Raw genomic sequence first — 27,909 nt, forward strand, 5'->3', positions numbered from 1 at the left:
TTCTGGGTTTATCTTTTCCAATTCTTTCAGGATCCCTTTAAGGATCCCTTTAATTTTGTCAAGTGCACGAACCCTATCGAGTATGGTGGTGAGAATGATTCTAAGAATGGCGGCTGTCACCGAAACGAGAATATCGGCTGTCGCGGACACTATTGTGTCTGCTGTTAAACCAAGCCAATATCTAACCGGCCGTGTCACGGAACTAAACTTTGTTGTTGGTGGCATGGCCGATGATATGGAAGAGTCTCTTTCAAACTCATCAGCAACGGGATGGATAACGTGAACCCAGTTACTGAATGAATCCTCCGTGTCCAATAATGCTTCTTTGCCGTCACCACTCACATGATCTGCATGGCCGTGGCGCTCCTTCAAGTCCAGTTTTCCAAGAATTCCAGTAGAAGCAGCCAAATGCTTCAAGTCCAGTTTTCCAAGAATTCCAGTAGAAGCAGCCAAATGCTTCAAATAAGATGCATAAGTTTCCTCAGGACTCAAATTATTTATCAGAGCCACCTCTTCCTTTATAGATTCTGCAATCTCTTCGAATAGATATTCTAATTTTTGGAGCGTACTTTTATTTCTTTCCATCCTGCGCGCTTCGTTCCGTGCGACAGGCAAATTAAGGAGAGAGAGAGAGGAAGAAAAAAGATAGACGAGAGATGAGAAGAGGATCGATATTATATAAGAAGATTAATTCAAAGGAAGTGAACAAGTTGAATCCACGTAGAGTTTGGTTTTTGATCGAGTACTTGGGTTAGTGTGGGATTAAGACACCTAATGGCAATATATTTCTTGTTTAAATGGATTGGGTTGAGTTGATTTGGGTTAGTTAGAATGTGGGCAGGCAAAGCCTCAACCCAGATAGATTTAGTTTTGTTTTATAAAGTCGAACTAAATGTCGGTGGGCTTGGGCCAACCCAATTAAACGTCAGTGGGTTTGGACAAACTCAAACCCAATTAGAAAATTGCATTAAATTTCACGTATTAAAATACAAGTCATGCCAACGCAGCTTTAAAGTTTTAAGTTTAAGAAACCATTGTCCGGGGCGCCAAAGCAAGTTTTAGGGAAAAAACTTAAAAGCAACGCTAATACACATAATAATGATGATGATAATAATAATAATTGAACAAGACTTGCTTGGCTCTGGCGAGAGTGTGAAGGTGCAACATTTAGCTTTACTTCTCTGCGCGATTTAGAATTAAGGATTTGAGGGAAGAAGTGGTGATGGCGTCGTGGATGATCCATCAGTATCAGCAGGCTGCAAGCTGACTAAACATGAGTGCTAACTAAAGTTGGGGAATGATAACATGAAATAACTTTCCAGACTGTATTTTATTGCATGATCAAATACTGGTACGTGCAGTTTAGTGACTCTGATTCATAACTCAATTGAGCAAAACGAAGACATACCATTGCTATTACAAGACTGATTCATCATAACCCCAATATATATGCTTGCAAGATTTATCTATTGCTATTACAAGACCAAGTTCTTCATAATGCTGGACACTGACAGCACTATAACGTTCCTTTTGTAAATAATAAATAATTGATCTTTAAGGACCGTGAACCTTTATTTGTGACTTACCCACATAATACTAAATAATAAATAACAAAAGTAATAACATTCCTTTTGTAAATAATAAATAATTGATCTTGGTCTAAAGCCATTGAGAATTACTTTTGTTATATTAGTATTATGCGTATCATGTATAAGTCATTGATAATCACTTTTGTTATTGACTACTTATTATGTGAAAAATATTGACGATTACTATATTGTTTTTGTGATAGTGTTGAAAAATGTTGAACAATTTAGCATAGGGCTCTTCAAAAAAGCCCATTTTGAACAAAAGCACTTTTGATGGCCCAAAAGAAATAGAAAAAGATAGAAATACGACACACCATACCAAATAAAGATTTACGATCCTTCAAAAGCTATTATAAGTACGCTACACCATACCAAATATTTAGAAATATGCCGGGCAGCTAAGTCACTTATAATAGCTCTTGAAGGACTGTGAATCTTTATTTGGTATGATGTGATGTACTTACGTCTTTCTTCATTTTTTTTGGGCCATCAAAAGTGCTTTTGTTCAAATGGACTTTTTGAAGGATCCTAAGTTAAGTTATTCAATATTTTTCAACACTATCATGAAAACAAAATGGTAACAGTCAATATTTTTCACATAATAAGTAGTCAATAACAAAAGTATGATAAGTAGTCAATAATATTGTCAATGACTTTTACATGATAAAGATACGCATAATACTCACACTTGCTTTTAAAGCTTGTGAATGTTAAATATAAATAAGAAAATAAATGAAACTACAACTACAGTAGGGATTTACCAAAAACACTGTGATTCCCTTTGAAAACGAGTTATAAACAATCACTGTATTAAAGAACATCAGTTGGTCTCTTCAAACTCTCTCTGTTTCTTTACGTCGGAAATGGAAAACAAGGAAGAATGGGAAATCATATCAAAAATTTGAAGTCATGTTTCAAGAATTGGAAGAAAAAGTCCTTCAAGTAGGTCAACTACTTGAAGAAAATGAAGAAGACGATCAGGGATGGATAGTTGCAGATAACCAGGTAGCAAATCAACATTTCTGTCGGTTTGTCGGAACAATTTTACATAAGATGGACGAAAAAGATGTGGTGAACTCATCAAGAGCATGATTGCTGAATTCAAGATTTTTAACCCAGAAGCAGGAAGGAAGCTTCATGAAGTTACGTTACGGACCTATATGCATAAAATGGGATTCAAGGATATCGCTCGGCCACTCACCCTTCTTGTTGTGACGAGGTTTTTTTTACCTCTGTTCAGCGGTTCCTAACGTAACTTCAAGAAGCTTCTTGCTTGCTTCTGGGTTAAAAATTTAGAATTAACAATCATGCTGTTGATAAGTTCGCCGCATCTTTTTCGTCTATTTTCTATAATATTGTTCTGACGACTGACCAGAAATGTTGATGAAATCTGAATCAGTGGAGGTAGCTTCGGAATTTCTTGGTACCCTATTCATGCAATTTGCTGGTTCCAAATCAGATGACGAGTGAGGAGAGATGAAGAAGATGAAGGATGATGACAATAAGTCCCAATAACATGCCGTGATAGGTAGTTTTAAGTGGGTGGATTTGGCATGGTGGGCTGGAAAATAAATTATTGGGCCTAACCCAATATATAATAGCTTTCGACTTTACCTAATAACTTTCCACGAATTGAATTATATCTAATTATCCCTAAACAGAAATATAAAAATTAAATGAAATGTTCGGTATGTGTTAAAATATTATTGAAAAAAAATCAAAAGGATGATCCGCTTATCGCAATACTTCCCAGCTTTGGGTAAAAGAAAGCACCGCCTTTGACGGTCTGACCTATTCACCATTTTTCCCTTCTCTGCTATTTCAAAATAAACTTCCAAAACCGCTGATTAAATTGTCTCCTCGACCAAGTCCTTCGTCAAGCCAGAGGTAAATTCCTCTTTTTTTTTTTTTTTTTTTTTCTTTCTTTTTTCGGTAAATAAAGAAGTAAAAATTGAAATTTTTTTAAAAAATAACTAAAATTGAGATCCTATATATAAACTCTTTTAAGGTTACGATAATTACAATTAAAAGTAAAGCTAAAAGTACTAATATACCCTTGATAAAAGATTTTTAAGAAAAACCAAAAAGCAAACGGGCGCTTCAAATTCAAAACCAAGTTTACACTAGTCTCCAAGTTCCAACCTCTTCAAACCTAACAAAAACCCATAGAAATTAAAAACAGTATAGGAGTTGGAAATTTTTCAAAATTTACAAACCTTTGGTGTGAATTATCCTCGAGCACGAATAAGTCTTTGGATCATAACCCAACTACCATTCCAATCCCAAAACACCATTAATTAAACAAAATGCACTCAGATTTTTGGGAAAATTCAAGAGATAGGGTACCTGCTGTGGTTTGGGGATGAAATGGCGTCGTTGTTGGCTGAAGAGGAAATTCTGGGCAGGAAGGTGCTACTGTTGTTATTGCAACTTGTCCTTGTGTTTGATGAATGAATAACAAGAAAGGAGCTTATGCCTCCTTTGCAGTGTGAGTACAAAGCAACACAGCAACAACATTTGATATGAAAGAAAAGCCCGAGACTCTGTAGAGTATATTAGTACTTTCACATCAACTTTTGGTTAATAATTATCATAAATTTAAAAAGGTGACTATAATTCTATATGGGGTTCAAACTTTGGTTATTTATCCAAATTTCCCTAAAAATTGCTGCTTTTACTGATTGTTTTATCTGGTTCAGCTCCTCCATTTTTTACCTGTGCATTTACGCTTTATTGGAGCTGAATTAGTAATGTTTAAGCGTTTTGGTAATTTTTTTGGTGTGAAGGTTTCAACTTCTAGCAAGCAAGTGAAAACAGAACCAGTTAAAATTTCACCCAAAGATTGCTAGGCATGCAGGTAAATCATCTTTCATACACATGCTTATTAGGTTTCTTATTTTGTGATGCTACGAAGTTCAAGTTTTAATCTTTTATTTAAATTTCATTTTTCTTTCGAATTGGTGTGTCGACTTGCTGTTTTGCCCACGTTTTACTATCAATATATGCGTGCAACGATATTACCCTCTCAAATTTCCACAGAAAATTAATTGCGGGCATATAATTGGTATATTGATCTGTTGTGCAAAGCTGGGTACTGTAAAGATAGAATAGCCGGCTTAAACTTTCTGAACTACCAGCTAGATAACCGAGTTAGGATTCATATGACCCCATGCAGAAGGGATAATATCTATGCTTTTGGGTTCTTTGCAGTGGTTGTGTAACATCAGCGGAGACAGTTATGCTGGAGAAGCAAAGTTTGGATGAGTTTCTTCGTAATCTTGACAAAGGAAAAGCTGTCATTGTCTCCCTATCTCCCCAATCAAGAGCGTCCCTTGCCGTTAATTTGGAATTTCACCACTTCAGGTGAGCTAGATTATTTCAACTTGTTTCTAATAGAATCCCAGTAACTTTTCAGTATTGATGTATTCAATAAGATAGTCGAGCACACCTTTTGTCATTGGATTTTAACGTCGGAAGTTAATTTCAATTTTCCAGGTCTGTAGGAAGCTCACAACTTTTTTTAAGTCCTTGGGTGTAAAGGCTGTATTGGACACAAGTTGCAGTCGAGATTTAACAATTGTTGAATCTTGTAACGAGTTCATCACAAGGTACAAACAAAGCCGGTCATCTGATGGTGGAAGGTGTCAATCTTCGTTGCCCATGATTTCATCAGCATGTCCAGGTGTATATATCTTAGCCTATAATAGTTTGGTACTAATTTGCAGCAGGGTTTTTATTTGGTTAAATATAATAGTTTGGTACTTATTTGCAGCAGGGTTTAACATTTTGGTTTTTTTTTATTAAAGAAATTTGGCAAATTGTTTTTACGATGCACTATAAAATAGCTACGTTTATTGCAGGTTGGATATGCTATGCTGAAAAACAACTTGGATCCTATGTTCTGCCTTATATTTCATCAATGAAGAGTCCCCAGCAAACAATTGGAGTTATTGTTTAAAAAAACTCATGTATGCCAAAAAATGGGTCTAAGGTATGTTTTGTGTCCCTTGTTTCTTTTTCTGGCCGATAATTGTGATGTGAATAATTTCTGCTGTGCACTTGTCAATTGATAATTCATAACAGTTTTAATCATTGCTGTTCGATAATGTGTATGTATGATTTATGAAATTTCGGTTGTTGACATAGCGTGCTTTGTAGGACCATTCTATATCAGTGATGAAATTCTTGTGTGTAATTACTTGTTATGCATGTCAAAATATTTTTGTTCCTCCCTCTTTTTTTTCCCCAAGATTATTGTATACCATTTGATAGCACATCTATTGGAAGACGTAGATCCTATTTTTCTTAGAAACTTATCGAGTACAATGGAAATTAACAAATTTCTGCAAGATCCTAGCTTATGTTAGCACCATTTTCTGTTAACGTTTATGACATACCCAATGTTCTTGGATCATAGGCAGACTTGTTCAGTCCATCTCTGATTATTGTTCTGCCTTGGGCTTATTTAGTGTTGAAAATTTTAGGTATATAACTTTCTGTGGGTGAACTTGAACGATTATACTGTTTACATATCCCTGAATGATTTCACTTGACAGGACAGCTGATGTTTACCATGTAACTGTGATGCCTTGTTATGATATAAAGCTTGAGGCTCCACGTGATGACTTCGTTTTTGAAGTTGATCAATCTGAAAATAATGAGAATGAAGGTCTAAGGGTTACAGAGGTAGACTCGGTGTTGACATCCGGGGAAGTTTTCGAACTGATACAGGTGAGAAATACTAATTACCATCTCTGCTTTAGTGGTTACAACTTGAGATTTCCAAATAGTGCTAACTTGATATCCACTCTTTGCTTTCTTTCTTTGTTTTGGTGGTTGCAGTTGAAAGGAGTAGATTTCAAAGGCTTAGAAGAGTCCCCTCTAGATAACATGTAAGAGCTGTAAAAGTTTCAATAAGGGCTCCTTCTATCTGCTTTGATTATTCTAAGAAATACGTTGTTCTGCCAGGTTGACAAATTTTAATGAAGGGAGTCTTTTTGGTGTCCATGGAAGCTCAGGGGGTTATGCGGAGACAATATTCAGCTATGCTGCTGAAGTGCTCTTTGGAAGAGAAGTCAAGGGCCCTATTGATTTCAAAACAGTTAAAAATTCAGCCTTCCAGGAAGTGACTTTGGAAGTAAATCACGTTTTTCTTTTAGTTCTGCTCACACATTTGTAGCGTAGCTTTTTTGTAATTGTAACTCAAGCTTCGTCAATTTTGCATCCGTATTGTACTTGTAGTGCGTATCGTTGGAAAATCTTGGGGCTAATTCCTTGTATTAGCATTTTCTGTTCATTTTTATGTAGAGTATTGATGGCCTCTCGTTTAGGTGGATGGGAAGACTATATTGAAATTTTCACTGTGTTGGCTTCCGGAACCTGCAAAACGTTGTCAGGAAAATCAAAATTGGAAATTTCGATTATCCTTTTCTAGAGATCATGGCATGCCCTTCCAGTATTTTTGGTGGTTGGAAAATTTTCTACTTTTTAATCCTTCAAATAGATATGTGTTTTAATACGTTGACTATCCATTACGTGGATTTGGGATTTTGGAAGTAATACTAACTGGAACTAAACAGGTTGCTTAAATGGTGGAGGACAGATTAAGCCACAGCCTGAACAATCCGGAAAGGAGTTGATTCAGTTATTACTAGCAGCTTATATGGAAAACGTAAGAGTTGGACTTATCGTCAGTTATTTTGTTATTTATCGTTGGCCTGGGGAATAGTGATGTTTTTTTTTTGGCTTGGAATGCTAATCCTTTAATATTATACAGGTCTTGGTAGCTGATCCCCTTGGAAATCCTTTGGTGCAAAACTTATACGACGAGTGGCTCGAGCATCCTGGCTCAGAGAAAGCTAAGCTACTCTTTCATAGAGAGTACCACCGTTTCGTGAAAAGCCTAACTTCTCAATTGCACAATTGGTAAATGCCACCTTCCGAACGCCAGTTTCCTCCACAACATGCGAACATCCCGTGACGGTCCATTTGAGTACAGTTGCTCGTCATCTTCTGGGAGTCGTCAAATTTTTTATGTAGAGAACTAATATTTTGTTCCAGTTTTTCCCTAACTAATGTGTATAGGAAACATACCTTAATAGAAAAAATCAATTACATGCGGTTGTAAGAAACCATATAATTTTTTCATATTGATTTAAGTACACATATATCTTGCTTCCCATTGTGTATCCATTTTTTATCCGCGCTCACTTTGTTTGGGAAATAATTTCTGCAATTCTTGTCTTTTTGGACACCTGTTCTTTTTCTCTTTCTGCACATGCTTCTTTTTTATTTAGTTTGTTCAATTCAAAGGTTTAAATAAACACGAGTATGCAAAACAGAAAATTGATGTGTGGAATCACTTTCGTGAATTTCTTCCCCCATTTTGATATCATGTAATCATTAGTATGTACGAGCATGTGAAATACATCAAAATCCAAGTTCAAAGAATGTTGATATATGGTGCATGAAGAAAATACGCACTATGCAACCGTAGAAGCGTAGTTAGCAGTATTCCTAATACAGTAAGTCATCTAATAGTAATACTACGGTTACTAATACTGGAGGAAGTATAAGTTGGTTTACAGATGAAGAGAAGTATCTACATCAGAGCCAGAATTAGGAATCGAGTCTTCAAATTTGTTTGAACAGATTTTTAACGAGGTGTCGTCTGTAAAAGTTGGCCATAAGTTGATCAAAAGCAGCGTCTCAGTTTTCCTTTGCGGACAGTCCACATGCTTGCTCTGCAATGTCGGCCACAGGGACAGAGAACCTCCGGATGCTGACGTCCTGCGACCATGGACAATATGATCAAAGTGGAAAAGATTTAGCATGGTGGGATTTCTATCCATCGCCGTGAACTGCTTTGGTTCGGAGTCAGTGGAGAGAGCTAGCATTCTCGAAATCTCTCTCTCCTCTCTCATGGCCTTCACTTTCTGCAGCTCTCTAAACCTTTCTTGCAGTAGAGCTATGGAGGAATGAACGACAGTCGTTTCGTGGCTTTCCCTATCCATTTGATCAGAAAAGAGGTATACTTTAGGTTCAGAATTAGGGTTGTGGGAAGTGGCCTCTAAGCTTTTATGTGTGTGTGTGTGTGTAGGATTTGAGGATCGTTACAGGCATGATGCATGCATGTTTTATAAGATTGCGTGCTTCAGTTAAGTAATCTAATAAGTGGATTAAGTTGATGGGGTGAAATTTTAAAGTGATTTGAGTAATTTAGGAATGAGATTAGGCAGCCAAGCAGCAAAGTCCAAAAAGAAAAGGAATTTCGTTTGTTTACTTTAACTAGTGTATGTCGGGGGAGAGGAAAAGGCATTGCTAAAGGAGAAAAGGGTATGGAGAAAATTCCAATGAGAGTGACATAGAAACAAACAAGCACATGGAAGGGAGGTGTTTGGAGGAATAATAGGTTGGATGATAGCCTGTCAACTGAAAGCCCTTTTTAGGTTTAGCCCTTGAAGATGATGGAACTTTTTTATTGTTTTGGTGGCTCTTTGTTCCTTCTTTACATTATCAAATTCCTTGTCCTATATATGTTAGGTGGGACTTGAGTCCTTCCTTATAGATAACTCACAGTTTAATATGTACACATAAATTATTTTTTTTGGTTTTAACAACTTACGTTATATTATGTGAAACTTTAATTTGCAGTTGAAGAGAAATCACCATGTTCATATGAAAAATCACACAGTATATATATATATATATGTATGTATATTTCATTTATATAGAGACAAACGTACCAACATTCTTCTCTCGATATATGTTCTGTGTTGGAGTATTTGGAATGGAATGGCATGCAGAAACGAAAGCTGCGGCTGCTAAAGGAGGTGGACTGGATTGGATGGTTCTTTTATGCAGCACAAAGGGTCCCCTAGCTGGCTCGCTCTATTGTTTATTTCCAAATTTCGAAGCCCCAAACTCCAAGTCTCCAAAGATCGAAAGATGATGAAAAATAAACATTAATTAATCTAGACAAGGCGTGCAATTAAAGTTTCTATACTCTATACTTATCCATTTGCATTGTGTTTGGGTAAATGGCATGCACATGCAAATAAGAAGGGTTGCAAGCAAATGTGTGACTCGGAATAAACTTAAATAAGAACCCAACTGAGGATCATAATTTTTTTCTGTTCAAAAACAAATATAATGATCATAACTAAGGGTGTCAATTTGATTCTCGTTTAGAGGGCTGCAATTGTTATTGTTGGTGTAAAGGTTTACTCGATCCAAGCCAAGTAGGATGTAAAGAGAATCTCATATTAGAGAAATACAATAATTTAATATTTAAATATAAGTGGTTCACTCTTAATTGCACCGAAATTTTTTAAGATGAAACTGTACACCTAAAGTTCATTTTGCTTTGATGCCACCTCCACCCAACCTGAGGTATTGGGTCTTTGGCATTTTAGTTATTGAAGAAAATTTGGCAATTGCAATTGAAACAAAAAGTTCAAAAGAAAAAAAAAAAAAAACAAAGGGGGTATTATTTTCTTTCTGATGACAGATAGCCTTTGATATATAACTAGATCGAATGATCTCAAGTAGAAACTTCCTTATGTGTTTCGGGTTTGAAACTTTTTTTTATTTTATTTTATAATTTTGTAATAAGTTTTGAATCCTTTTTCTCTTCACTTAATAATAATAACTTTTTTTAAGTATAGTTGGATCGAATGTGTTCATATATGCCATTACCAAGTGCTATAGGCATGCCAAGTGCATATATATGCAGTCACATTAGTCTTGTGATGGACAGGCTAGCTTCACTTCCATTCCATGGGTGATGTTAAATTTGGTATTACACCGAATAATGAACAAAATTTACCGTGCATGAATGCATTGTTAACACACTTGACACCAAGATAATTGTTATATTCTAATCCGTATCAGGCCATGCTATTGGGATTTATTGTGATTATCTTTCATCTTCTTCATCTCTTTTGCTGTGATCCTCCATTGGGGTTCGTCTTGAGTAAGAAAATGGTCTATTGAAACACCCTTCTCTCCCCAGTCACATTGGTACGTTGTTCACAACTTCTTTTTACCTAAAGCTTAGGTTTATTAGAGCTAATGAACCTACATCATATGTATATACTATAGTGTTATAGCCCCAGGTTTATTGAACATATGACACATGTTGATTAGCAGAGACTTACACCAGATATTGCTTATACCAGCAAGATGGGTTTACTAAACCAATGGACCTACAACGCAGGTTTATTAAAACCAATGAAGCCTTGGATAATATCGTCCCAATGGCATGATTACATCAGAACAAGTATGAGCCCGTTTACTACAGATGAAGGGAAGTATCCACATCACTGACATCAGAGTTACAATCGGAATCTTCGAATTGATTCGAACAACTAGTAGTAGTACTGTCTAACGAATTAGGGTTTTCTGCTGTGACTGAGGGCAATAAGTTGATCAACAGCGGGGTCTCATTGATGCTCCTACATATGTAGTAGTCCTCCTCATGCTTGCTCATTAATAGTGGCCACAAGAACGGAGAAACTCTGCCGGATGGTGATGATGACCGATGATCGTCATGTGGAAGGGCAAGATGATGATGATCTGGGTGGTGGTGGTGGAAGAACAACCTTGCCCTTGCCTGCTAGTAATGCATGCTGGTGGGATTGCTATCGACCATCATCAACTGCTTATTATGCTTTGGTTCAGCTAGCATTCTCAATCTATCTCTCTCCTCCCTCATTGCCTTCACTCTCTGCAGCTCTCTAAACCTTTTCTGCAATAGAGCAACCGAGGAGGAATGAATGGTGCCTTTGGCATCATGGCTTTCTCTCTCCATTATTTTCACTGTTAGACAGTATATAGGAGCTAGGCTTCGTGTTCGTCTATACATAGGACAGTGACAACATATATGTATCTATAAATCTGCTTCATATAAGTTATAAGCAGTTTTTTTTATTAATAAGTGGAGTGATGATTGGGATCGAGTCGTTCGATGAAATTCTGAGTGATTTGAAAAGAAATGAGGATCGGCAGAGAAGCAACAAAGTCCAGAAGGAAAATGGTCGTGTGATCAAATCTAAGGGAGTTAGTTGGTCTGTGGGTTTATTTTATTAGTGTATGAGGAAAGAGACAGATAGGCATCTGCATTGCTAAAGAAGAAAAGGGGGTTTGGAGAAAAGTCCATGGGAAAATGTTAAAACTAGCAAATGGAAGGGTGTGTTTGGAGGAATAAATTGCTTTTCCTTTGCTCTTTTGTTCAATGATTCACTCCTGGCCTCTGTTGGGAAGAATGTAGGGGCGGTGTGAACAATAATGCATGACAGAGACAAATACACCAACGTGTATAACATTTCTCTCTCTATATATGAGGATGTATATATGTTTTGTTTTGGAGCCTTTGGAATGGAATGGCATGCAGAAAAGAGAAGGCTGCGGATACAAGAGGAAGTAGTGGATTATTGGACGCTTCTTTATATTTTGCAGCAGCACAACTGCATAAGAAGAAATTGATCATTAATCAGAATTGAAATTACTTCGATTCATGACTTCCTCTCACATTATTTGAAATTGATTAAAGCATGGGAAATCATAAATCATAAATCATAACAAGTCTAATACCGTTTGAAGGGCCAAGTGTTTTTCCCAAATAAGCAACTTCTTGTGTATCAATAATTTAATTGAAAATTCTAAATTAACTAGTTAGTTCTATGAAGTCGAGAATAATATTAGTGATGTTAATTGTGGATCATGGTGTGCCTAAAAATTGTTTACCACCCGTCTCCGTTGCTTCTTGACCTTTTCATTTGTTCACCAAAAATTGAAAAAGAAAAATATATCAAACAATTCCTTTGCTTTGGGCTTTTTATGACGAGGGGAGAGCAAATGATAGCAGCAGCAGCTCCAATATAAGAAAAGTCCATCATTAATCATAACTTCTTCTTGTTTTTGGTTCCTTGTAGATTAGTGAATTTTAATTTTTGTAATTTTATAGGAATTGGGGAGCTGTCTCTAATCTCTATGGTGACATCACTCCGTGGTTGGGGACAAATTCAAGATCTGTATTTCACATGATACATCTTGTGTTCGATTCCTGACGCTAGTGAAACGCATAATGGTGTCCAAATTGAGGCTGAAATTCCTCTATGAATCTTCCCGGCTCACGGAAGGTGGAATGCGGTGGTGAAGCAACCAGCTAGTTCCTTTTTAAAAAATAAAAATAAAAATCTCTACGGTGACTGAAGAAGGTCTAGGTCTCTAGGGGTTAACTTGGGAATTAGAGGTCTAAGGAATCTGTAACCTCTCAGTTACAAGATCAAAGGATGAAAAGGAAGGGTGCTTCGTTTTCAATATTTTAAACCTTGCAAATACTAATAAGCCTCCAAAACCGGAGTATAATTCAATTTCATCAACAAAAACAATTGCATGTACAAGAGCCTGGCTAGCTCTCAATTTTATTGCAAAATTCAAAGGAGACTAGTTCTTTTAGTTACATGCAACTGGTTGGTTTCGGACTCTTGGTGGTTCCTACTCACAGAGCTGCCCGGCCTACCAACTGCTGGCAGAGGCGGTCTTGTTTTTGTTGCCACCGTACAAGCGGAAGAGATTGAAAGCAGACACACAAGAGAGCAGCACTGTGCTTAGACTGACTAATAGAGCGCTGGCAATTCCTCCCCAACTTGGTTGCAGAACTCGTCATACATGTTGCATATCTTCATCCATTGCAGCTCTGGCTGCCCCAACTTGGCCAACACCGCCGACTGTGCGGCAGCACCTACTGCTGCCACACACACACATACCATCACCTACGTACACAAAAAAAATCTTGACACATTTTTTTACACATTAATTTAGTACAAAATTCTGATTAATTAAGAGGAGGTGAGGATTTTTACTGATTCTGACTGTCTATTATAATTGCAAGGTTAATGCACAATCACAAACTAGGTATAGTATAGCACATATATCTTTGTCGGAAATGGAACTAATGAAGGTGTCCCAAATCAATCACGAGAGGATATTGTCTTGAAATACTGCCATAAGAGCATCTGGCCATTGAAGAGAAGTTCTTCACCTTCCACAAGAGTGGGTATAAATTACTCCTCCAAGTCAATAGCTAACTGAATGCACTTAAAGATGCGAAAACTACCAATAAATAATAATAATAATCAGTAGTACTAAATAAAGGGAGCTACTTAATAGATACCACCAGTGACATATCAGCTTAAGTGAGCTGATGTGTTGTCTTAAGATAGTTTAAAGCTGATGTGTTGTCTTAAGATAGTTTAAGTGGTGTAAATATAAGTTTGCTTTATGTAATGAGCTATATATACTATCCTGAAGGGATAAGGTCTGTAATGTTCGTTCTTCACATAAATAAGAAAATCAGTCTTCCTCTCTTAGCTTTTATCTTCAAGCTTTCTCTGTTACATTCATGGTGGTTTATGGTTTCGATCACTACTTATTTGTATATAAAAAAAAGGAGCTACTTACTAATTAGGAATTTAATTGATGCAATTAATCAATTATGTTTACCTGATCCCCAGAGAAAATGATCCAAGCACATTGCCCCTAACCATGCTCACAACACAACGAATCACTTGCACCAAAGAGCAGGCAGCAACCATCCCATTCGCCACCACCAAAAACCTACATTACAAAACGATTTAGGTAAAATTAAATCGACTCAAATGGCTAGGAAAAGGAAGAAAATTGTCAAATAGGGTAGTGATTTTCGCACGCCACTGCTTAGTTCTGGTGATCAAGTTGAATAAATCAAAGAAAATCAAAAAACAAAAATAAGAGGTGGGCGGAAATTATTTTCCTCTCCAACATAATATGACCATTTGCGATAAAGAGAATAGGAGGAAGGTTTGAGATGTACGTACACAAGAGCCTTCATGTCTATAAATTTAGCTTTTTCTGGACGGTGAAGATCTCTTTGACCTCAGTATCAGTTCCCACAAGAGCAGCAGCAACAACTCCTAGACCGCAGATCAAGCACCTCAAAACCAACTCTGCCACCCTCACCTTCCGATCATTCACTTTTAAATTGGTGCTGTGATACACCGGAACATTTCCAGGACTCGCACCAACAGCTAAGTAGCTCATTCTTCTTCCCCAAAAATTTGCACTGCTAACAGCCTAAAAGTGCTTTGGGAAGAATCACTTAAAACAGAGCAAGAAGAAGAAAGACTCAAACCCACATAACACCTCACTCGGACCCAGAAAATATGAACTATCATATCATCACTCACCCACCTAACATGAACTTCCCACTACTGTGGTGATATATAGGAAGGCTTCTATTTTTGTATTAATATTATTTATGTGCAGCCTTTTTCTTTTATAAATTCCAAATATTTTGTGATTGGGGGTCTTTGCTGCCAGCATGCAAAGGCCCGCCAATTGGTGAAAGGGGCCTGCCAAGTGGTGAAAGACTAGTAGACCTAGGAATAAAGGGCACCTCACCATCCACTTAGTTACGGACATAATGGAGCCTTAGTTTTAATTGTGTAACGTGTTATTAAATTCACGTGAGACGGTGAGTATAATATATCCCCAAAGACTCGTCTAATTCGTAAGAAAGATTACACAAAGACCTTTAGTTGTGTTATTAAGCAATAAACGAGGTGGATTATGGATTAATCTATGTTTCTTTCTTGAAATGTGGCCTGTGATATGGATTTTGTGATGATACTGGAATGGAGAAGGCTTGAGAGTTGGAGAGATCAGGGATGGAGTGGTTGTTGACATGACCTTCTAGGGCTCTGGCAAAAGCCAGCCACACATATATGTCTGAAAGTGACGATGCACCCCATCTTCTTTTAATGCCACGCTAATTAAGATGAAAAAGAAGACTAGAAGAGGCTAAGATGATCATGTTGTTTCATTGTTCAACGTGTTCAATCGGCTAGCTAGCTTTCACGCATATAGATGACAGAAATATTTTATGGTCCTATGGACGCGACTAACTTCATGTGAATTGGCACCAGCTACCCATCACTGTGTCAGTTTTAAGAACGTTGCTCTGCCTATAAACATGACTCACAACCCATGTATCTGGGTCCCCAACTTGATACTAATGAGTTATACTGCTCCAAGATCAAGCAACGCAACACGGGAGGGAGGAGAAAAACTTATCTTCAATACCAGTGGGGAGCCAGAATCTTAGCCTAGGAGGAGCCAAATTGTCTCAATCTGAAACGCTTTCTTGATCTTACAAAAATTACTTTGTCGTGTGGTGTGCAATTGACTGACTTCGTTTGGGCCTGGTATGGTGTCGTCCTCATCATCATCTTCCTTAAACTTAAATCCCAAGCCTCCTTGAATTTCTTATTCACTCCCTCCACTAATCCCCGAACCAAAGTCCTCCACAAAGTTCACGAGCAACAGATTGTCTGAACTCCATAGGAGTCGCCAACCTTAATTAAATCAAACCCGACGAAAGAAATTAAAGTAAAATCGTCGGATTGGGGTCCTGAGCCTACAAAAAACCTTGAAAATCAAAAGCATAATACAACATATTTTTTTTCGTGAAAAAAATGTCAAAATGGACCTAAGACCATCCTAATCACTTCATAGCTCCGCCGTGTTCAATAGGCAATATCCAAATCTAAAGAGAAACACGTGGGGTTACTGGTAGGAGGGAGAAAGACAATAGGAGGGAGGGAGAAGGGATTTTCGTAGAGCAAAAAATAATCAATAAAATTAAGGTTGAAAAGGAAAAATTTACCCTTGAGGCACAACGGGATTTCCACGCACATGCAACGGACAATAACGGCTCAATTAAGGAAGAGTCAAATGTGATCAAAATGGTATTTATTCAAATCTCTCTCATCACTCCTCATCAAATCCTTATTCAAAATGTAACTCCCAATTTTCCTATTTAATTTAGGATTAATTGCCATGTTAATTGCAAAATATTATTAATAAGCTAAGCCATTATAAATAGCTCTATTCTCCCACTAAAAAGCTAAGTCATTTGGTACCCACAAACTCCTAAACACATTATTCTCATAATTCTAATTTTGTTAACGGAGATTCTTTGGCCAAAGCTCCCCTATTCATCGTGGGAGCATGAGCCTTTTGACCTTAATCTTAGATATTATTATTTTACAGATACATTTTCATCAAAGAAGAAGACGATGGAAATTTGCATTCACAATCTTTACGTGGTTTGACATACAAGACCTAGAATTTACCACATTGGAAGGCCACAAACAGGTTGACCTTTATTTATTTATTTATAATCTTTTTGTGAAGAAATGGTTATAGGTCACTTTGCTAAAACCGGCCCAAATATTTGTTTTCATTCGAAAACCAGATACTGGGGCCTGTATACCTAAGACTTGGGCCTACTCTCTGAATCCAAAGCCTACTAACTAGTTTAAGCATAGCCCATTCAAAATTTGCTAAGAGTCAATGCATCGATCACAACACTGTTTGGAAAAATAATCTAAGACACCTCTCATTGAACAGAAACTAAAATTTTCATTGGATCTGTCTGTATGTGATACCACTTGCAAATCTTAACAACTTTTACCCCAAATCTTCACACGCTTTCCTCAAGGAAGATACTCAAACTTGCACAAATTATGACCTGCAATCAAAGGAGAAAAAAGAAAGAATTATGGTATCTGTTAAATATCAAACAAACTAATGAATAATGACTCGTCAAAAGATCGATCCGAGCATAAGATTAGGCCAATTGCTCAGAGCAATGTGTTTGTCCTATTGTACTTTAATTCGAATGTTCCTCCCCATAAATTAGAATAGTTTGAAATAAAATATTGTCGATATAAGCGACAGAAACGAGTGCATGCTAATTAAGAGAGTTTGGAGCTCAAAGATGAAATTAGGTATGATTATTACTTGGATCAAGGGCCGTGACCAATGCAGCAGAATTGAAGTAGCAAGTTCCTCCTTGCTTCTTAAATCTTTGGTAGTAATAGTTGAAGACATAAGAGGCGTGGTCCTGCATGGTATTAGGTAAGTAGCAGTCTTGGTTTTCTTGTATCTTGCTGCAGTCGGCTCCTCCCACTTCACAAGCCCACTTCATCGCCATTTGCAGATCCTCATCGGGTGTCTGCTCATCTGCTATGCACCATTCCGGATCTAGCTGCCCATCTAATTTCATTTCACAATAAACCAATTTGACTACTACTTAATTGGCAATTATTACTAGTAAACAACAAGAATTATGACAGATGACATGTTCATCTTAAATACCAATGATATTTTCTCAACCCGTCTTGTCTTTCTTAAAGAAAAAGTTTCTCCAATATATATCAAACTACTTCTTAAGGGAATCGCATTCGACTGTTCACGTAACATTACTGAACCAGATTGACAACGTGTAGCTAGAACATTTCGACATTCATATAGACATCGATATTACATATCAACACAATATCGATAATAATTAAAGTTTATAATATGAATGACATATCGAGTATCTCACTGTATGAACAGCGAAACAAGATCTACCTTACGAAATTTCTCATAAACACACATTCATGCAAGGCCAACATAAGAAAAACTTTAACAGATAATGATGAGGTTAACTGAATATTACCAGATCTTTGTGGAGTTAGAGACAAAAATAACAGAGCTAGCAGAATGCTAAGGAAAATAGAAGACATGATTATTCAACGGAAGCTGTTCTGTTCCAAGAGCTTTTAAGTCCACACTTGTAACTGGGATTTCAAAGATCTCCACCGACAACCAGACAGCCCAGCACTACCTATATTTATGGAGAAACTTTGACAAAACAATATTCTCATCTTTTAAAAAAGTTGAAGTAACATGCTATATACGTTCCTTCTCCTCCACGAAATAAGGGATCAATCTAAGCTAAGCATTACTTTCTCTACAATGCGTAATAAGCCCTCATCTTTTAGTTTTGAGTCGTATGCTAATTTAATCTAAACTACGACACGAACAATTTTAACATACGTGCAGTGCAGAAGGGGCCATATTAATTTGACAAACCTGCTCAAGTCTTTAATTCTGAGAAATTTAAGTAACAAAAAACAAAAACTGAAAAAGAAGAAAATAATTGAAGGTGGGATCGATATGAAACTAGCGACTTGGTCTTATTACAGCAGCTATCTTAGTAGCGACAGCCTGCCGAGAGGATTGGAAGAGGGGTACCGATTGTATCATTTTCTATTTGTTTATTTTCTTTTATTTTCTTTTCTCATTGATTTTTTTTCTCTTCCTGCGTTACTTTATTTAGATTCTAATACCTAAACATTTAGATTTATATCCTTCGTCCATTGGCCCGCCTCATTTTTTGTGCCTCGCTTCCGAGTGCTGCCCGCCTTGTTTTGCATGCCGTATTTTCCGTGTGCCAAGCCAGCCTTTGTATGAGTGACATATCCCCCTCGTTTTGCATACCTCATTTTTTGTGACTAGAGCCCGTCTTGCTTTGTGCGCCAGAAGCCAGCCACATTTTATGTGAGTGAAGCCTACCTCGTTCTGCATGTGCGAAGTCCGCCACGTTTTCCATGCGTGGAGATCACCTCTGTTTGCATCCACCAACCAGGACTTTAGTGAGATTTTGTACGTGAAAGTTAAGAAAAATGCTAAAAGACATTTGAATGTGATCCTAATGTTTATTAGGTCTCGAAACTTTTTTTTTTTTTTTTTTTTTTTAAGTTGAAAAATAGAAAAATCAATATAAACTAGTAGTCCCCCCCCAAAAAAACAAAAAAAAAAAAGGAAAAAAAAAGAGATTTGTAGGTGTCGAACATCCTGGGAATTTCCTAAATTAAGTTTATTAAACATGTGGTGCGACTAGAATGACTCAAAATTTAGGTTATATTGAATCTTGTTAAAATCCCCAAATTTCATTAGAAAACTATGGGTTATAACTCACAATTTTTGTGAGAAAATTGAAATTTTTAGTTTTAAAAAATATTTTGCGTCAGAGTTGAAAAAAACATTATAAATCCTTTAGATGTGATCCCACCGTTTTGTGAACGAATGTACTCCTATTGTTGGTTATTGTTCATTCACTAAGGTACCGTTTGGTACGTGGGACGGGACGGAACAAAGTGGGACAAGGCGTTCCGTCCCACGTTTGGTGTGCCTAAAACGGGTGGAACGAGCTATTCCACGAGACGAGTTTTGGGTGAAATTTCGTTCCACCTCACCCCCCCTAGAACGACTCGTTCCACATCCGTGGAACACAAAATTATAATCTCTCCGTCTCCTTCTTCTTCCTCCTTGTTTCCATCCGAGGGCATCTTTGCTCCCGCTCCGTTCCGTTCCGTCTTGTCCTGTCCCGTCCCATCCCATTCCGTTCCGTCCCATCCCGTCTGCATACCAAACGATACCTAAGGCATGCTAAAGAAATCATAATTTAATCGATTGAAAGAATGGACAGCTTATTATATAACAGAAAAAGGGATCCACAAAGCATTCAGTTCTTCATTATTCATGCTCTTCAAGTGCAGCATGTGCAAACTTTTCTACAGCAACAAAAGATGGAAAAATAACAGAAGGAAACAGATGACTTATAGAAACCATATGACCTTTGATCTAGATAAATTTACGATGAATTTGTTTTCCACAAGTTCGTTTGGCATCACCCGATCTCCGATTTCCTTGAGCTAATCTGCTTTCTGTTTCGGACTTCTGGCAACAATCAGAACTTTTGGACAACTTCCTGGAACAAGAGTTAAATCCAAACTCCATATTGTTTTCGGATAAGCTTTCATCATGTCGATATGGAGAGTCATAGCCCATCTCGTCAAATTCCTGCAAAAGATCAACCCTAATTCAAACATTTATGATTTGCAACCAACCTTGAAAAGCATGTAGGGTTTCTGAGTCATTCAAGAAAGGACTAGAACCAAAGGAACACGTGATATGTAAACTGAAATATAACGTCACCTTGGACTTTGTTTTTGCATATGGGGTCAAGCAAGGATTTAAATCCTTCAGGAAAAGGTCATCTGGACTACCAGGGCTGGCCAGATCACCAGAGATGAGCTCCTATTTGAATGAACAGATTATTATTGGAGAGCGAATAGGAAATGAAATCTAAGATCAAGTCGTGATTGACAACAATGACAGGAGCCATTTGTAAAATGACTTGGAACCATCAAAAAGTTGCTACTGATTTCTGTTACTTAAAACCAAATGCAAATGAAATTGCTACTTTATCGACTGCAGTAAACAAAAGAAAGACTACTAGCATATGGTGTGCGGTCTTACAAGAGAATTAGAGAATTCTTTGTCATCATATGTTGGGGTTCTTGGAGAAGTGTCACCGCGTTGAAAACACGCCCTAACTGAACCCTTGTCAGCCTTCACCTGCTCAATCAAATTAATCAATATATAACATTTGTAAGACACCAGCATTTATTTCCTTTGAATTCAATATGCATAATATTCCACATAGAATAGAACATGATGTTCCTTCTAACAGACGAACATGCACCACTTACACAAGCAACTATTCAGCACCCAGAAAAGGTGAAAAAGGCCAGGAAGTTATTAACCAACTCCAAGTGAATAACCCAACCACGATTATCAAACCAACTACCTATGAACTAAACAACAGCCGAACAAGACAGAATCCAAGACAATTTAGCCAAACTGAATCCTACCAGTAGAATTGCATTATACGCATGAAAAGACTAATTAAAAACTGGAAAGGGTGATTGGAAATAAATACCTCAGCAAGATCCTCCGCAAGGCACTGAAGCTGACCAGTAAGAGAAGTGACCTGCCTTTGAAGATTTGGGATTACTTGTTTTGCTTGCTTCAGCTCTGACCCCTGCTTCTCCAACAGCTCTTGAAGCTGAGAATTCATAACATCCGGGAACAAAATCGCGCTCTTCAACGATTTGATTTCTTCCCTTTGCTTCAAACACAAATCCTTCAGTTTATCCACCTGCACTTTCCAAACAACCTCACTGCCTCATTATCGAAAAATCGCACCAAAATACACTAATTTATCACAATAAATCAGAACATTACTGCTGAATTGTTCAAAAAGTTTCGAAATTTGCCATCCTAATTAGTTAATTCCTAAATTTCCAAATATCGCACTCCAATCTTATAGCTGTAAAGTGAAAACCTGTCAAATTTTCAGAATATCTTAATTTACTGACAAATGATATCAAGGAATTAAGCTTTAAACATTTGAACTTGGAGAGACTAATTTCTACTTCATAAAAACATAGATTGAACTCAGAAAAACTGCAAAACTTTTTGAAATTTGGAACGGAATTAGTGGGTGAAAAAACTCACTTCTCTGTTCTTTTCTTGAATCATTAATTTAAGCTCGGTAATCTCAACTTCTTGCTCCTTATTCGAATTCAAGAGCTCTCTCTCACTCCTCAACACCATAGCCAGCGTTCTGGTGTTCCCTTTGACCTCAGTCAAGGCCTTCACCTCCTTCTTCTTATCCGACGACGCCGTACCCGCTTCTTTCCCAAACAGCTTCCTACCAAGCGCCGCGAAATTCGAACCCGACCCGTTTTTAGCCGGCTTTTTCAACCCGCCGGCGATCAGATCCGACGGAATAACCAATCCCGTCGGGTTAATCGGCTTGGGCTTGGACGTCGACCGCTTTTCCATGAACTTTTTCACCATCGTGGAGATGTTGGGATCCGAGGGCTTGGATTTGACGACGGCGCGTGAGGAAGCGGGGTGCTTGAGCTCTCTGGAAGACGAGGGGTCGGAGAAGTGCGAGGAGGTTGAGGAGCGGGCATCGTACGAGCTGTACCGCGACGAGGGCTTCATTGTGAGCTAAAAACTTACTCAGCTCTTCTGCTCTGGTAGGGTTTATGAGGAAGGTGGAGGGACCGAGCAACTGCTACTGCTGCCGTTTGGATGAGTTTATGAAAGAAGATGATGAAAGAAGCGGAGTGACACGTGGTGCTGTCAGCATCGGGTGTTTTACCGCTGTCTAAATTCAAATTTTTTTGCGGTACCCGCGCCGTCCGGCTTCGTTTTGTTTATTGTGTAAAGCCCCTCGATCCGTGTCTGTATTACGGAAATGCCACTACATGCCTACAAGACGATGGCGAAATGGGCAAGCTCAGCAAACCTAACTCCTCACAGACCCAGTTACAACGTACGAAAGCTCGGCCCAAATCAAGTCCATTTCAATATCCACTGGTTTTTCCTTTCAGACCAAAATAAAAACTCATTCTTTTCTTGTCTGGCGAACACCATTTTCTCGCCAACCAAACACAAACCAAGCGAATAACCCAAATAAAAATCCCAAAATCGGATTTTACCTATAAACTACTGCACTACACTCATAGTCAAAACCAGGCATTGTTTGCAGCCTCTGAAAGCTTTGAGCTTTTTGTGACACACAAAAACCTGAAAACCCAAATCTTCACAGAGGAGGGAATATCTCACGAGTGTCTGAATTTCTGAATTGACCCATTGATCCTAGTTCGGAAAACTAGCAGACCCAGTTTACAGCTTCGAATTTTGGGGCTTGAAGAAGGCTTCTTGGATATATACGTGCGTTTGAAGTTTGAACAGGGACAGTTAAAGCAGGTGGTGGTGCTACTCGCGAGCTCTCGCAGCTTCAGGAATCAACGATATGGGTCGTTCTCGTGGAAACTTTCACTCTGATGAGGACCCCACTCAAAGGTTTTAGTTGGTTTTGAGTTGGTTTTGAATTAAAGTTTTATTATTTTTTGTTGTACATTATTAGTTGAAGTTGCATTTGACCTTTACGTGGTTAGGGATTTTGACTGGTGTTTGGGAAAATTTGGCATTTGGAGTACGTTTTGGAGCTTGGTTTTGTTAAAAACATCTAAAAGTTGTTAAATTGTTATACAAGAGAACGACTGACTGTTTGGTCAACTGGAAAATTTGTGAACTTGCCTGGAATTTTAGTCAATCCCAGATGACTTGTAGGGTTTGTATTTTCCCGGAAAATGTAGGGAAGCCCAAGTAGCAAGTTATAATTTTGCAAATGTTTTGATTTTATTTTTCGCATTGTTTCTGCTCATCAGGCTGCCTGTGCCCTATGACAGAATTCTTTACTCAATATCCGGTTTGCTACTTGGATTCTACTCATGTTTCATTATCTTTTCAAGACGTTTATTAAGTTTCTCTGCTTACCAACTTTTGATCAAGCAGATCAAGGAGAAAAAAGAATGCATCCAGTGGAGAAAATTTGGAGTCTTCAGCTGCAGGTACTTTCCCCACTATTGTGTAGTTATAAATTGAATCCGTTTAAAAGTGAGATGTTACAAATGGTTTGTAATTTGCTGTTTCAACTTCTTGTTATAGTGGTATTAAGATGTTATAATCAGCCAACAGAGAATCACTGTCTCCTCTTTGTCAAATGACATTCTTTATTTCATTTGTTATAATCATCCAAAAATAGTTTTCTTTTCTTTGTTCATTCGTTATTTCATTTCAAATTTTTGAAATTTTGGGTGCAGGTCAGGGAACAAGTGAAGGAAAAAGGGCTTACCACTGCAATTATTGCAATAAAGACATCACAGGGAAGGTCCGAATCAAGTGTTGTATGTGCCCTGATTTTGACCTATGTATAGAGTGTTTTTCTGTTGGAGCGGAGGTGACATCCCATAAAAGCAACCACTCTTACAGGGTTATGGTTAGTATTAAGATTTCAGTATCTTTTTTCTTGTATCTTGTTAAGTAGAGTTCTCCGTGGTTTTTAATTATTTGATGAGCAATGTGAATGAAGTGTCTTGTAAATTAGAAATGAGTGTATCCCTGTTTAAGAAACTAACAGCTAGAGAGTTAGACTTCCTTTTCTACGAAGTTGAGAACTTGAGAGGAATATTGTCATCTAAGACTTTATCTTTTGACTTACTCTTTATGTTCTTATATGTAACTGAAACTCTGTTTGTAAAATGCTTTTCTAATGGTAAAAACAATGTCCAGTCGGGCGTTTATTTTTTAACTTATTTCATTATATATTTAATTTTTCTCACAACAGGGTTGTTAGTCTAGTTTTTATCCAGTTATGATGCAAATAATAGTGACAAAGAAATGCATCCCTCACTGCACTTACGCTTACTTTTGCATTTCCCTTTCAACAGGATAATTTATCTTTCCCACTTATTTGTCCAGACTGGAATGCAGATGATGAAATACTGCTTCTGGAGGTATTTTGATTTGTTTTTAATCCTTCAAATGAAGTTGCTAGAGATCCTTTTCTATTTGACTTGTATCTAATTTCAGTCTTTGTTGTTTACATTCCTTATTGTAGGCAACTGAAATGTATGGATTGGGGAACTGGGCTGAAGTTGCGGAGCATGTTGGGACGAAGAGTAAAGAGCAATGTATAGAACACTACACAAATGTTTATTTGAACTCGCCGTACTTTCCTCTTCCGGTATAATGAAATTTTAAACAAGTCGGCTCTCTTTTGAGTTTTAACTTTTCACAAAAGTAATCAAGTTGTGGAATATATTTGTTCAAGGACATGTCTCATGTAGTTGGAAAAAATAGAAAGGAGCTTCTTGCTATGGCTAAAGGGCATGGCGAGGACAAGAAAGGTTAGTGATGATTACTTCTTCTCTATGTTTTGGTATTTTTGTTTCCTTCCATTCTGAACCAGTAGCATGTTCGTTAAAAAATTGTTTTCGTATTGCTGGATTTATGCATATAGGGTGGCTGATGTTACGCAAATGGTTCTCACATTTAATGATAAATCTCATGGAAGACACAGATTAGTTGAATTTCCCGCATTCGGCTTTTATATATTTCTCTTCTACTAAAATAGGAAAAAACATTTAAATTCTGGTGAATTAGGAGGTACATACTTGAAGTTTATGTGTGCCTTCTGGTTGTTTTGGTCTTATATTTTTTTCATTTTATAGTTGGTGTTAGTTTTTCTTATTATCAAATACTTGTGACTGTTATAGGATTTCCTACGCTGGGGGATCATAGTGTGAAGGAGGAATCTCCATTTTCTCCTTCAAGAATCAAGTATGGTCATCATCCCAATAGATTTTAGACTATTAGTACACATGATACATTTTTAATGGGAATTTTCTTAATTTATTCAGAGTGGAAGACACGCACAAGGGTGGCTCTTCTGGCCATTTAATGTCTAGCATCAACTCTGGTCAGATAAGATCTATCCTTGACTCCCTGTTAACGATTTATCAAATGAAGATGACCTTGGACGAATCTCAGGTTTATTCCTTGCTTTCCTGTTATTCAGATGTAGAATCTGGACTTCGCTCTAGTGGTGCAAATGTTGCAGCAGCGGCTGGTAACAAGAAACCATCCAACATGGCCCAGGTTAAAGATGGTCCCAGTGTCATTAAACTGGAAGGTGATACAAAGTTTCCACCAATAAATTGGTTTTATGCCCTAACATAATTTGAAACAAGTTTAAACACTAAGGCTAAGAAATGATGGTTGTACTCTGTCTGTTTGCATGTGTGCTCAGTTTATTCTCAGGTAAATCACATGACTGATGTTCTCTAAGATGGAATCATGTGACACAAGAATAATTTTTCTTCTGTATCGCTAACGTCTACTCATCTTCTATCTGTATATGATTATTAAGTTAAAAGTATTGGTGCGGGGTCCATAATTCTATATGGTAGAGATGAATTTCTGAATCTTACTTGTTTCTATTGTTTCTGGCAGATCCTCAAGCAGAAAGGAAAGGAAAGAACCCAAGTACTTTGGGGAGTAAGGATCCTTCTTTAGTTGAGATGAGTGGCTATAATGCCAAAAGGCAGGAGTTCGATACTGAATACGATAACGATTCTGAGCAGCTATTGGCTGACATGGAGTTTAAGGATACTGACACTAATGATGAGCGTGAGCTGAAGTTAAAAGTGTTGCGAATCTATGCAAAGAGGTAGTCACTTGCTAAGTTGATTTTGGTGCATATTTATATTTTATACTCAGATTAGTATATCATATCCATTTATTTCATAGAACTTGACGTAGCATAACGCAGAACAATTTTTATCAATGTGAAAAAAAGAATATGAAATTTAATCATTAATGCAATCGATGAAGATTTCTGTTTTGTGTGTTATTTTTGGCTCAACTGCTTTTTGCTTTTTGTATTTTTGATGTACATTGAGTAGAAGTTGAGTTTACTCAGCAATATAACACGACCCATTGCCTGAAGTTGAGATTTGACGCAGGAATTATTACGTAAAGCTGTTGATGTTTTTACCTTCACGGGGATAATTTGTTTGCAGACTTGATGAGAGGAAGCGTAGAAAGGATTTCATACTAGAAAGAAATTTATTATATCCTAATCCTTTTGAGAAGGACCTATCGCCTGAAGAAAAGGCAATATGTCGACGCTATGATGTCTTCATGGGTTTCCATTCCAAGGAAGAGCATGACGAATTACTTCAGACAGTTATTTCGGAGCATCGCACTTTGAAAAGAATTCAAGAACTTAAGGTATGATACTTGGCAGAGAACAAACTGCTCTTGGATATTAATCCATTTTCAGTTACCAATTAGAATGTATTGTCCATTTTCATGGACAAGAGCCATATCTTTCCTTTCACCATTAAATCTATAAACACTTGTTTTGTAGAAGACGCTCAAAAACACATGGGTACGGCTTTATTAAGTCCTTTCTCACGAATCTTGTAATACAATCTTGCAGGAAGCCAGAGCATGCTGGTTGCCGTACATCGGTGGAGGCAGATAGATATCTTTTACAGAAACGAAGAAGGGAAGCTGAAGAAAATGCTCGCAGAGCAAAGGAAAGTGGGCAAGTTGGTCCAAGCAGTCAGGGAGGTCCAAATTTGTTCATGTCCTTGGAGTCTGTTGGCATTGGCAAGGACTCAAATTCGAGGCCAGCTGGACAGGCCACTTCAGGCTCTGCCAGCGATTTGGATACATTGGGATTTTATGGATCAGATCTACTGTCTGAAGCTGTAAGTATTTATTTACCAACTCATTAGTTTGTCAATAAGCAAGCACAATTAACTGCTGCGCGCTCCTAATACTGATGGGGTGTGTTCTTTTGTACTCGTTATGTTTGTTCAAAGCCTTTTTCTGAAACAATCTACATTTTTTGTCCCATGGCAGGAGAAACGTCTCTGCAGCGAGATTAGATTGCCACCACCCGTTTTCCTTAAGATGCAAGAAGTTATATCAATTGAAATCTTCAGTGGCAGAGTCAGTAAAAGATCAGATGTCCATCACATGTTCAAGATTGAACCTAATAAGATCGACAGGGTTTATGACATGCTTGTGAAAAAGGGCGTTGCTCAGCCTTGATAGTCGACGCTGTTGCAGGCTTGGTGTTGTTTTTGTTGTAAATTATTTTCATATGCATCAATTTTGTTCCAGAGAAATAACAAATTTGCAAATGCTTCTGCTATACCTCTTTTCT

The 27,909-nt window shown here is 37.5% G+C and overlaps 4 protein-coding genes and 2 pseudogenes across 5 annotated transcripts; 2 read left to right on the forward strand and 4 right to left on the reverse strand.

Moving 5' to 3' along the window:
• Positions 1–3,329: 3,329 nt before the first annotated feature.
• Positions 3,330–22,532, reverse strand: LOC103963746. Of its 2 annotated transcripts, XR_669766.2 has the most exons (6): positions 21,828–22,532; positions 21,250–21,468; positions 20,787–20,885; positions 20,463–20,564; positions 20,043–20,327; positions 3,330–3,342 (listed from the first exon to the last, which is right to left on the reverse strand). XR_669766.2 is itself a non-coding variant. In XM_009376596.3 (5 exons), the coding sequence occupies exons 1-5, from the start codon at positions 22,320–22,322 to the stop codon at positions 20,109–20,111; spliced, it is 1,134 nt and encodes a 377-aa protein (XP_009374871.1). In that variant the 5' UTR covers positions 22,323–22,532; the 3' UTR covers positions 19,938–20,108. The 2 variants fall into 2 exon arrangements, 1 of the variants encoding a protein (XP_009374871.1); XM_009376596.3 differs by lacking the exon at positions 3,330–3,342 and having other exon boundaries at positions 19,938–20,327.
• Positions 4,322–7,538, forward strand: LOC103963779 (annotated as a pseudogene).
• LOC125480475 lies at positions 8,171–8,602 on the reverse strand. The gene has a single exon (XM_048591365.1). It carries the CDS (start codon positions 8,600–8,602, stop codon positions 8,171–8,173), a length of 432 nt encoding a protein of 143 aa, XP_048447322.1.
• Positions 12,912–14,832, reverse strand: LOC103936805 (annotated as a pseudogene).
• Positions 16,776–18,296, reverse strand: LOC103963777 (PLASMODESMATA CALLOSE-BINDING PROTEIN 5). The gene is made up of 3 exons (XM_009376630.3): positions 18,139–18,296; positions 17,436–17,690; positions 16,776–17,163 (listed from the first exon to the last, which is right to left on the reverse strand). Exons 1-3 carry the CDS (start codon positions 18,203–18,205, stop codon positions 17,129–17,131), a joined length of 357 nt encoding a protein of 118 aa, XP_009374905.2. The 5' UTR covers positions 18,206–18,296; the 3' UTR covers positions 16,776–17,128.
• Positions 22,533–22,759: 227 nt separating the features above from the next.
• On the forward strand, positions 22,760–27,897 carry LOC103963745 (transcriptional adapter ADA2b). Its single transcript, XM_009376595.3, is given in 14 exon segments — positions 22,760–23,189; positions 23,685–23,740; positions 23,993–24,168; positions 24,620–24,685; positions 24,790–24,915; positions 25,003–25,078; positions 25,448–25,511; positions 25,592–25,650; positions 25,750–25,863; positions 26,184–26,400; positions 26,753–26,963; positions 27,175–27,186; positions 27,188–27,448; positions 27,603–27,897. Coding segments are annotated over 14 exon segments (1,680 nt in total). The 5' UTR covers positions 22,760–23,139; the 3' UTR covers positions 27,795–27,897.
• Positions 27,898–27,909: the final 12 nt, after the last annotated feature.

The sequence above is a fragment of a genome, unplaced genomic scaffold (genome assembly GCF_019419815.1).
Source record: "Pyrus x bretschneideri cultivar Hongxiangsu unplaced genomic scaffold, Pyrus_bretschneideri_v1 Contig33, whole genome shotgun sequence".
NCBI lineage: Eukaryota > Viridiplantae > Streptophyta > Magnoliopsida > Rosales > Rosaceae > Pyrus > Pyrus x bretschneideri.